Below are 12,075 nucleotides of genomic sequence, written 5' to 3'. Positions count from 1 at the left end.
GAAAAGCCGAGAAACGGATACAGAAAATATATTGAAAAATAGTATAACTTTTCAATATACAATGAATCACCTTTATTTGCTGAAACCAGAAGGTCCCTTTAAATGTGAAAGTAAGATGAGTCCGCTACTTTACAAACATAGGACTGCCTGGAGCGGCTTCATCCTCAAGTCCCGCCAATAACCCTACGCACACATCCGCAGATTTAAGGCATTAAATTCAACAGCTTTACTATAAAATAGTTACCACATAAAACAATTCTTTAAAGCGACTCTGTACCCACAATCTGTCCCCCGCCCCCCCCCCCCCAAAACCACTTGTACCTTCGGATAGCTGCTTTTAATCTAAGATCTGTCCTGGGGTCCGTTCGGCAGGTGATGCATTTATTGTCCTAAAAAACAACTTTTAAACTTGAAGCCTGTGCAAAAACGGGAGTATCTGTGCTCTAACTTTGCACCACCCCTCCGCCCCTCCTCCCCACCCTCTTCATCATGAGGAATGCCACTGAAACATTTTCTCCATGCTGAACATTGCACAGGTGCCTTAACGATCGAGCCCATGTGCACAGGTGGGGAATAGGAGACAATCTGCCTGGAGCATTCCTAATGATGATGAGGGTGAGGAGGAGGGATGGAGGGGTGGTGCAAAGTTAGGGCACAAATACTCCCGTTGGGCACAGGGCTGCAAGTTTTAAAATATTTTTTTAGGACAATAACTGCATCACCTGCCGAACGGACCCCAGGACAGATCTTGGATTAAAAGCAGCTATCCGAAGGTACAAGTGGTTTGGGGGGGACAGATTGTGGGTACAGAGTCACTTTAACTCTTAACGGCGCTGCCCATAGGGAAACGCTGAGAAATAACAAAATAGGATAGAAAATATATAAAACTATTGCACTTTTACAAAAATATGAAGACTATAGAAATAAAATAGTGTGTAGACTTTTGGCATAGCTTCTTTAAAAAGAAAAGTGTAAGATACAAATATATACACATATATAAAGAGCAGTATGTGAGGTGAGGCCGAGAACTCGGGAACACAGAATAGTGAGAGCTCGACCAGACTGATCACGGTCCACGCAGGATCACGTCTGTTCTACCCTAAGTTATAAGGGGAAACCAATTCTTACTTCGTGTAATAAATGAAACCGAAAGGGGCCACAATGTGGTCTGTTATTAGCTGGTTAGAGGGAATAAGGTTAAGGGGGTACACCAGCAGGGGAAAAAAATATTTCAAATTAACTGGTGCCAGAGATGTGTTATTTACTTCTATTAAACTTTCCACTTTTCCAGTACTTATCAGCTGCTAAATGTTCTGCAGGAAGTGGTGTATTCTCTCCAGTCTGACACAGTGCTCTCTGCTGCCACCTCTGTCAGTGACAGGAACTGTCCAGAGCAGCAGCAAACCCCTATAGAAAACCTCTACTGCTCTGGACAGTTCCTGATATGGACAGAGGTGGCAGCAGAGAGCACTGTGTCAGACTGGAAAGAATACACCACTTCCTGCAGGACATAAAGCATCTCATAAGTACTGGAAGAATGGAGATATTTTTTATAGAAATGAATTACAAATCTCTGACAACAGTTGATTTGAAAGAATTTTTTTTGTTGGCCTACCCCTTTAATGGCCATGCTCTTCCCATGGCTATAACTGGAGATGTTAATTTAGGGCGTGTCAAAGGTTAGTACCGCATTAAGCCGTAAAAGCTGCACAAACTATACAGCAATCATTTATGTGGTCTGGCAGAATGACCGATTATCCCTTGTTTAAAGAAGCCCCCTTTATGTTTTATGTATTTGCTTTATGTGATATTCATAACTATTTAAAGATTCTACGTGAGATCTTCAAATACTGAATTGAAAGAAGCCCAAAGTATCTGGCTGGGGAAATAGTGACGTGTAACTGGTGGAAGCTGAGCAGCTTTAAGTCAATTACATTGTGGATTCATCTATGGAATGAAATGACTTGGCTCCTTATAACAAAGTAATAAATATATAAAAAGCAGCAATTCAACATTCAAGAGGGCTCGGCTCAATCGTCTTCCTCCTCTTGGTCCACAGGGCGAAAAGGTAGAGTGGTTTGTCCTCGATCAGGATCTTGCATTCTGAGAATTCGGATAAAATTACTGGAAGGGAGGGAGCTGCAAAAGTTGAAGGAAAAAAAAAAGTGTTATAGACCATTATGGATGTATAAGCCTCATGTGGATGATATGAAGTGTATGAGACGTCATTCGGATTCCTTGTTTCCCTTTGATACGGATGTCCTAATGCAGCCTACATTTCCCACGATGCCTCTGGGTTTGCAGAGATAGGGGCAGAGCCTTATCACATTGCACTATAATACGTATATGTCACAGGAAGCTGCGCACACAGGAGAGATGGATGTTTCTACACAATACAGCAGTGGACTGGTGATCTGAATGGGGAACCCTAGTGTTCAGCAGGTCGGTCATCAGGTTTGGAGAATGTGGCCAAACGCAAACATTAACACTCGGTGCTTGATTCCCCCACGGCTGCAGAACTTGGATGTCACCCCAGAGCTGACAGGAAAACATGGTTACAGTTTATGGCTATAGCCATGATTTCTGTGGCTTCTTAGGGTGGCATCCAACTTCTGTGGGGAATTAAATGCTAAGCCTTCAGGGTTTGAAGAATGTGGCCAAACCCAAATGTTATGACAGATAAGTTCAACACTAGTGATCACATGACACATATGTAATAATAATAAAAAATAAAATAATAATAATAAATATTATTGTTATTAATATTTAATTGTTATTAAATAATAATAAATATTATTATTATTATTATTATTAATAATAATAATAATAATAGTCAGGATGGATGTAAGAAAGCAGAGGTAAAAAAAAAGTTATCTGCAAGTATAATGCTGATGAGTTAGCATTATACATGCAAAACAATTCATACATACAAAACAGAATCCTTCTGTTCTATGGAATATTACATGGATTGCCTAGTCTACGGAAAATGTAAAAGTTCAATCTCGGCACTCACCATAAATGCTTCATAATTTTATTGTAGAAAATTCATATCCATCATAAATACAACAGGACGTGTCGGCTTTGGAGTTTCTCAGCCGATGGATGGTATTTATGATGGATATGAATTTTCTACAAGAAAAATTATGAAGCATTTATGGTGAGTGCCGAGATTGAACTTTTAAAGTATTGCTGGAATTTTTTCCTACTACGTGCACCACCCACAGACACAGAAGTCTAAAGACTCTCTAGTCCATGTCATGTGACAAATGGATATCTTATCCCCAAGGGTGTTGTAACCACTTCATTACAGTACCAATATGGCAAACAGATCACTGATCTTATGGAGAGTAGCCAAAGAAGACGCTGTCGGCTGCTGATTAAGGCACTCAATACAGTGAAATCCTAGGTGGATGGATACCTGGCTATGGTGTTTTCCTGGTCATATCATCACACATGTAAGAGTTAGATACTGACTGACGGGGCCACTTAATATGGTGGTTTTGGTGGTCTCTATACAGGAGCTACCCCTTTGTCAGGTGCTTCCCTGAAGGGATATCTGGCTAGCCCCGTGTTGAGACTCTGCGGACCTCGTTTCATTGCTGTTAAACCATCTACTGAATAAGCCAAACTGCAATACCAGACACAGTTGGAATCCAACTAATGACGACCAATATGCCCTGATACACGTGTTCCAATGAATGGATGTATGGATTTTTTACATCATTACAATGATAATATAATGAATTGATGGTTTTTACCTCATATGTTGTGGAGTTAGCAGAATAAACTGTCGAAACCTCTGAGAATCGGCCATGGTGAGCATCATATCCATAGAAATCCTCCTGTTCACCATATCCTACAGGACAAAGGAACATTCAGGATCAGAAGCAGGTTATCAGGTGCACAGTATTAAAGGGAAACTATCAGCAGGGTAGATGAATTTACCTGCCGATAGCTCCCTACTGTGCACGAGGCGCTGAGGATGAAGCGGCACTGTGCTCTGTGGGTGATAGTGCTGCGCCCAGTGCTCCAAACAGCCTTACTAGATTTCAGACTAAACTGCAGGGAGCACGAAAACAGCACGGAGGATGAAGGTAAGAGACTTATCTCCATCCTCAGCGGCCCATGCTCTATAAGGAGATATCAGCAGGTTAGATACCCTGCTGATAGAGACCCTTTAAAGGGTCTCTGTCACCTCCACTCCCCCCCCCCCTCCCCACCTCAAAACCATAAACTAAAGTCATCTGTAAGTAGGATAAAGGAGGCAGATTCCAAATCTGTAGTTTGTAGCTTTCTACTTTTGTATTTCCCTGCTGTAAGCCTACAGGCTGGGCATGGTGATGCATACAGAGGCCGCCTCAGCTCCGGAACCTAACGGGGAGGCCGCCTCAGCTCCGGAACCTAACGGGGAGGCCGCCTCAGCTCCGGAACCTAACGGAGAGGCCGCCTCAGCTCCGGAACCTAACGGAGAGGCCGCCTCAGCTCCGGAACCTAACGGAGAGGCCGCCTCAGCTCCGGAACCTAACGGAGAGGCCGCCTCAGCTCCGGAACCTAACGGAGAGGCCGCCTCAGCTCCGGAACCTAACGGAGAGGCCGCCTCAGCTCCGGAACCTAACGGAGAGGCCGCCTCAGCTCCGGAACCTAACGGAGAGGCCGCCTCAGCTCCGGAACCTAACGGAGAGGCCGCCTCAGCTCCGGAACCTAACGGAGAGGCCGCCTCAGCTCCGGAACCTAACGGAGAGGCCGCCTCAGCTCCGGAACCTAACGGAGAGGCCGCCTCAGCTCCGGAACCTAACGGAGAGGCCGCCTCAGCTCCGGAACCTAACGGAGAGGCCGCCTCAGCTCCGGAACCTAACGGAGAGGCCGCCTCAGCTCCGGAACCTAACGGAGATAAGATAAAAATTGTAGATATAGAATCAGGGTTGTATACTCTACTGATGTATAATCCACTGATAAGTTTAGTGGGTGTTTTGGAGTCCCTTTAAGTATTACATGATTATGAGGAGCAGTAAATCATACAGTGATATAATAATCCAGCCTGCAGTGGTTAAGCACATTGACCCCTGACCTTTGTGTGGCCTTATGGTTAAGGTTTGTATGACATGCATATGGGTATGGTACAAACAGATACTGCTACAAAGATGCGTGTTCACCATCAGGTACTTGCTGGCACTGTCCTTTTTTATAAAACGCCGCCCGTTTCCCGTTCTTTTGCTGTGCACCGGCCCGTCTCTGTGCACTAGAAGTGGGCCTGAAGTGTGACCATATCCCCTCGACATTTCGACCTACATGGAAACGTGGCTGCTATGTATGTGTCCTGAGGTAATAAAGTTTAAACTGACTGGATGCTGTTACCTTTTTTTCTATTGCATGGACTTTAGTTCTGGTGGACTACGGGACTGGTAACTTTGTTTCATCCATTTTTCTATTTTATATTTACATTTTTAAAGTCCAATTTTGAAATGAAGGAGTGCTAGTGCTGCGCATCACAGAGGGCAGGGGATATGGTCACACTGGGGGGGGAGCCTGATGGTACATTTGCTTTAAAGAACTACATCCGATTCTATTGCATTGTAAATTAATGCAGAGTTTTAGGACACAAAAACCTTGCAGTATATCCATCAAATCTGAATGTGCTATAGTACTATAAAGCATGACATTACATTACCATGTAGACATCAAACTCATCCAGACATCTGAAGGGAGATTCTGCAATCGACCAGAGAGAAAGCACAAAACAGACAGTAGAGAAAGAGCGTTCTCCTCCGGACAGAGACCTCATGTCGGACAGCGCTGCCTTGTTTCCCTCTCCGGGTTGGACCTGTGGTGGAATATTGCACGGTTACTGGATATTACATCTGGACTCTCCACCTAGTTAAGGAATCCACTTAACCAAAATGCAAATATCCTTTTTTTTATTTTTTTTTATTAAATGGTCAACTTACGGTTATTGAGAGCGTTTCATTCCTGTGGTCAAAGGAGATTTTCCCGGAATAAGCCCTCTGAGCCAGCAAGGAGTCAAAGTAAAACTTACATCGTAAAGTAAGATACCTATAGGAGAGGAGGAGAGAGGATATTAAAATGTCTAGAGACGCATGGCCACTAAACTGGAGCTCACACTCACTTGGCTCCCTCATCATCGGGTTAAATGAAGGTGGGAGATTTATCACTACACAATTGAAAAAAAAAAATCCAGTCACCTGATACCTGACCAAATGGCTTCATAGACACCTTACCTTCTGGAGGTACAGGGACTGGGGTCACCCTCCACCCTCCCTCTTCTATAGTACCACCCTGCATTTATGTTTGTACAGTGTAACAAGGATGATGTTGGCTCAGGAGGTTCCAGCCCGAATAGCTGGGAGCAAAGCTATTTAACCCTTTAAATGCAGCAGGCAATAGTGGCCATGCCATCTAGTGACTAGATACAGGGAGGCATCAATACGCCACAATAGGATTACAGAGTGCTGATCGGCCTTGTATGTTACTATTAAAGTGTTTCAGTGACTTTTGACATGTCTGATTACTGATTGCACCAGGTCTCAGTCCTGAGGCCCGCTATGATCCAGGGATATAACCAGGGGAAGTGCGCTCCACTCTCCGGCTAGCAGAACAAAATACATGTTTGATCCATAGCCTCTATTAAAGTTAGTAAGATTTGATTGATAGCAAAAGACACATGCTCCTGTGCACTCCCCGGGCTGTATATCAGGATCTCAGGGGTGAGAGCCATTGCGATCAGTAACGTTTGACATGTCTGATGACATGTGAGAAATGACGTTAAATTACAGTAATGCTGTCAGACACTGCCTATTACACATGTAATGATTATATTACTTTTAACGTACAATGAACACTATCACTAATTGCTGGGAAATTCCACGTAATGCTCATTACAAGTTAAAGGAAAGTTCACTAATAATCAATTTCTCTATAAAAATGAAAGCAGTGGAGAGCCCCTTTAATAACTGTTCATTACAACATGTAAGCTGTATCTGCTGATATTGGAATACCCCCTGTACCCTAAACTTCATTGAGCAATCACAGAGATGAAAGGTCCAATAACCCCAGAGATAATCCAAGGTTAAGTAATGATATTTGCCGTCCTCTCTGCGGAAACTATATCAGTCTCATCAATTAAATGAAGATTGTACCATGACTGAAGGAAATGTCATCCACAAAAGAGAAACAATGGCACGCGGAATACAGATGCAGCGGTTTCATGCCACCCTCACAGCAAAGATATTAAAGGGGTAGTGCAGCAAAAAAATCTTGCCAGAAAGTGCCAGAGATTTGTAATTTACTTCTATTAGACTTCGTTTCTATGGGGATTTGCTGCTGCTCGGGACAGTGGTGGCAGCAGAGAGCACTGTGTCAGACTGAAGAGAATACAACACTTCCTACAGGACATACAGCAGCTGATAAGTACTGGAAGGATGGGGATTTTTTTTTTTTTTTTTAATAGAAGTAAATTACAAATCTCTGGCATTTTCTGACACCAGTTGATTTGAAAGAAAATTCCGCTGAACTACCCCTTTAATTCTGCCACTCACAGGCTGATATTGGACACTTAACTAGAGATCAATTCAGTTACACGGTTACTGCTTATTGGCTGTAAATCAGGAAAATTACAGTAAAAGCTGAAACATTCAAAGAGACCTGACCTTAAAGTGAACCCGCCTTCACTTTCATGCTGTCTAAGCCTCAATTCATTAGGGTGGTCCCATATGGAGTCTGCTGCTTGCCCCACCCCCAGCCTTGACTAACCTCTTCATATAACCAAAAAAAGGGATGGGAAGTGGGGTGGGGGTATCTCTGTATCACAGTATATTAAACAACATAGTAGACCAACCTTCGAAACTGCTGATACATCTTGTACCGCTGACTCATGATGTCATCTAACACTTTCACAAACACTTTCAGGTTCTTGATCTTACTTTCCATGTCCTGATAGTTCTCCTTTGCAGCATGATACTCTCTGGAAGAAAATAAGAACATACGTACAAATTGTCACTAGATTTAAAAAGGCAGAACTGGTGTTTAAAGGAGGATTCTAAACTTAAAGTGGTTGTCCAGCGAAAATCTTTTTCTTTTAAATCTACTGATATCAGAAGGTTATATAGATTTGTAATTTACTTCTATTACAAACTCTCAAGTCTTCCCATACTTATTAGCTGCTATATGTCCTGCAGGAAATGTTGTTTAATTTTCAGTCTGACACAGTGCTCTCTGCTGACATCTCTAGGCCGAGACAGGAACTCTGTCTCGGTTTTCTATGAATCCCCATAGAAAACCTCTCTTACTGTGGACAGTTCCTGTCTCGGCTAGAGATGCCAGCAGAGAGCACTGTGTCAGACTGAAAATAAAACAACATTTCCTGCAGGACATTCAGCAGTTAATAAGTATGGGAAGACTTGAGAGTTTTTAATAGAAGTAAATTACAAATCTATATATCTTTCTGACACCAGTTGATTTGAAATAAAAAGATTTATGCTGAATAACCCCCTTTAAGCAGATAACCCTCATGCACAGAATAGGGAACAAGCTGATCATAGGGTGTCTTACTGCTGGGATCCCTCGCACCTGCCCATCCCCAGAACACTGATGTACAAGTATGACAGTCCATATGAGATGACCGTGAAATGATTCAACAGTAGCTTCTTGTTAACCATGTCCAGGTCATATTAGTCAATGGGGCACATGCCTGAGGCAAAGTCAACAAATCTTTGTCATTAGCAGTCTACGGAATTCAGCTCTCTGCGCGTGGCAGCCCTTTTGTTCTAGCTATCGGCGGGATTCTCAGCAGCCAGACCCTGACAGATATACACTTTTGACATGTTGCTATGACATCAAAAGTTTTTAAAATGGTAGTTAGACTTTAAAACTTGACTGGGAATGTACGCGAAGCCAGAGATCTCTCCAAATGAAGGGACACCCTGTACATCTGTAGACGGCAGTCTCATATATCCCTTCACAGATTTCCCAGTAGAACATGAAAGGGCCTACAAGTCTCCATACGTCTTTAAGCATTTTACCTTCAACTACAGTTCTACGGAAAACCAGAACTAACCATAACCCTTGTGGGGTCACTACATACTTTATTATGTCTTCTCTCTTCCCGTGAAGATGATGTTCTGAATTAATCTTCTCTCGAAGGTGATTGATTTCAGTATCCAAGCTCCTGGCTGTCCGGGAAACTTCCATCCGTTCTGCATAAATTTGTTTTGCTTTGCCAATTTTTTCCTGTTTAGATTTAAAAAATAAAATAAAATAAAACATAAAATCTGCATCTAATACTCATACTCAATTTTTATATTATAATAATATATATATATATATATATATATATATATATATATATATATATATACACACACACACACACACACACACACACACACTCACTCAACGGCCACTTTATTAGGTACACCATGCTAGTAACGGGTTGGACCCCCTTTTGCCTTCAGAACTGCCTCAATTCTTGGTGGCATAGATACAACAAGGTGCTGGAAGCTTCCTCAGAGATTTTGGTCCATATTGACATGATGGCATCACACAGTTGCCGCAGATTTGTCGGCTGCACATCCATGATGCGAATCTCCCGTTCCACCACATCCCAAAGATGCTCTATTGGATTGAGATCTGGTGACTGTGGAGGCCATTGGAGTACAGTGAACTCATTGTAATGTTCAAGAAACTAGTCTGAGATGATTCTAGCTTTATGACATGGCGCATTATCCTGCTGAAAGTAGCCATCAGATGTTGGGTACATTGTGGTCATAAAGGGGTGGACATGGTCAGCAACAATACTCAGGTAGGCTGTGGCGTTGCAACGATGCTCAATTGGTACCAAGGGGCCCAAAGAGTGCCAAGAAAATATTCCCCACACCATGACACCACCACCACCAGCCTGAACCGTTGATACAAGGCAGGATGGATCCATGCTTTCATGTTGTTGACGCCAAATTCTGACCCTACCATCCGAATGTCGCAGCAGAAATCGAGACTCATCAGACCAGGCAACGTTTTTCCAATCTTCTACTGTCCAATTTCGATGAGCTTGTGCAAATTGTAGTCTCAGTTTTCTGTTCTTAGCTGAAAGGAGTGGCACCCGGTGTGGTCTTCTGCTGCTGTAGCCCATCTGCCTCAAAGTTGGCCGTACTGTGCGTTCAGAGATGCTCTTCTGCCTACCTTGGTTGTAACGGTTGGCTATTTGAGTCACTGTTGCCTTTCTATCAGTTTTTTTTTTCAGACCATTCTCTGTAAACCCTAGAGATGGTTGTGCGTGAAAATCACAGTAGATCAGCAGTTTCTGAAATACTCAGACCAGCCCTTCTGGCACCAACAACCATGCCACGTTCAAAGGCACTTAAATCACCTTTCTTCCCCATACTGATGCTCGGTTTGAACTGCAGGAGATTGTCTTGACCATGTCTACATGCCTAAATGCACCGAGTTGCCGCCATGTGATTGGCTGATTAGAAATTAAGTGGTAACGTGCAGTTGGACAGGTGTACCTAATAAAGTGGCTGGTGAGTATATATATCATAAAAAATAAACAGCAATTCCAAACAATTTTGGCAGGATCAAATTATATATATATATATATATTATATATATATATATATATATGACAGCCGTTCAGAGTCTCTGGGTTGGTGACACAGCAGAGCATTTGGAAGAAGCATATATCAGTTGCAGATCACAAGCATCCGCAGTGTGAACAGTAAACAATGGTGCAGTTCCTTCTAGATTTACTTTTATCGCATCAACATGTGCGCATATTAACCCTGTCACCAGGAGAGCTCACAATCTAATTCTAATCACACAAAATAGGTATTCCACCTTAAAGTGTCACTGTTTAATATTTTTTTGCAGAGATCAATAGTACAGGTGATTTTAAGAAACTTTGTAATTGGGTTTATTAGCCGAAAGATGCATTTTTATCATGAAAAAGCAGTTTGAAGCTTTTCCCCCTCTCTTCATTGTTCTCTATGGAGAGGGGAGGGGTGGAGGGAGATGAGGCACCAAAACAGGACAACAAAGAGTTAATTCACAGCTACATCACGGGGCTCTCTCCTCTGAAGTCAGCACTGACCTCTCTGATCTCTGAATACCGTCTTTCACACAGCTCCCACTGTATAATCCTCTGCTGGCAAGTAATCTCCCTCCTCCCCTCTCTATAGGTTACACAGTAGGCTCCTGATTTCCTGATAATTTGCAGTGAATGAGAGAGAGGAGGGGGGGGAGGGCTGGGGAAAGTCTTTTTGAATGCAGATAATGGCATATTTGCCTAAAAAACCCAATTACAAAGTTTCTTAAAATCGCCTGGACTATTGATTTCTGAAAAAAATAAAATAAAACGACAGTGAGACTTTAAAAAGCGATACTGTCACCACCTTTGCATATCAGGAGTTCTCAGCACCTTCTTAAGCTTACATTGTGGACATTTCATATCTTACCGTACAAAGGATTTCTAGGTGGTCTCTCCCCTTAAAAATGCATGCTATTGTAGGTTGACAGTGCCCTAAGGGCGGGTCTTTATGTCCATCGTGCCCAGTATCCCTGCCTACATCGGCCCCACATCATTTGCATTTAAGCCCCACCCCTCCACTGCATGACTGGAATGGGCTGACCTAGAGGCATAAGCCCTGCCCCCTCTGAGCAGACTTTCAGAGAGGGGGCGGGGACTATGCCATTCCGATGATACTGCTGAGGGAGCGAGGCCTAAGCGCCAATGATGTTACAGAGGGGTTGGGCCTACTGCATATATATTGGCAGGGATATGGGGCACCACAGCGTGAAGACGGTAAGAGATGAAATGTCCAGAACTAATGCTTGTCCTCGCTCCAGTGGATAGGGAACAAATTAGGTTAAAGGGTTGTTCCAACTTAAAACTATCATGATGATTCTGGAGTGGGGGGAGAACCCAGGCAAGCATGTAAAGGATATACAGAGGTCATGTACATGTTACTCTTGTCATGGACCCCAGTACAGATAACCCCTGAGCTATACAGTGCAGCCCTATATGAAGTGGTCTCATCTTGCAGGCATGGAGCATAGCGGGAGCCTCTT

The 12,075-nt window shown here is 43.0% G+C and overlaps 1 protein-coding gene across 2 annotated transcripts in view; it reads right to left on the bottom strand.

The window, feature by feature from the left end:
* Nucleotides 1-938: 938 nt before the first annotated feature.
* Nucleotides 939-12,075, bottom strand: part of SMC6 (structural maintenance of chromosomes 6) — a 55,776-nt gene continuing 44,639 nt past the window's right edge. For both annotated transcript variants that reach the window (XM_069973139.1, XM_069973138.1), the window contains exons 22-27: nt 9,098-9,243; nt 7,853-7,978; nt 5,946-6,051; nt 5,669-5,821; nt 3,759-3,856; nt 939-2,139 (exon numbers count right to left, since the gene is read on the bottom strand). In XM_069973139.1, coding sequence (XP_069829240.1) covers nt 2,031-2,139; nt 3,759-3,856; nt 5,669-5,821; nt 5,946-6,051; nt 7,853-7,978; nt 9,098-9,243 — 738 coding nt within the window. In that variant the 3' untranslated portion in view covers nt 939-2,030. The remainder of the gene's footprint in view (nt 2,140-3,758; nt 3,857-5,668; nt 5,822-5,945; nt 6,052-7,852; nt 7,979-9,097; nt 9,244-12,075) is intronic.

This window comes from Dendropsophus ebraccatus, chromosome 6 (assembly GCF_027789765.1).
Source record: "Dendropsophus ebraccatus isolate aDenEbr1 chromosome 6, aDenEbr1.pat, whole genome shotgun sequence".
In the NCBI taxonomy this organism is placed as follows: Eukaryota; Metazoa; Chordata; class Amphibia; order Anura; family Hylidae; genus Dendropsophus; species Dendropsophus ebraccatus.
Note: the sequence above shows the minus strand (reverse complement) of the source record. Positions and strands in the feature narration are given on the sequence as shown.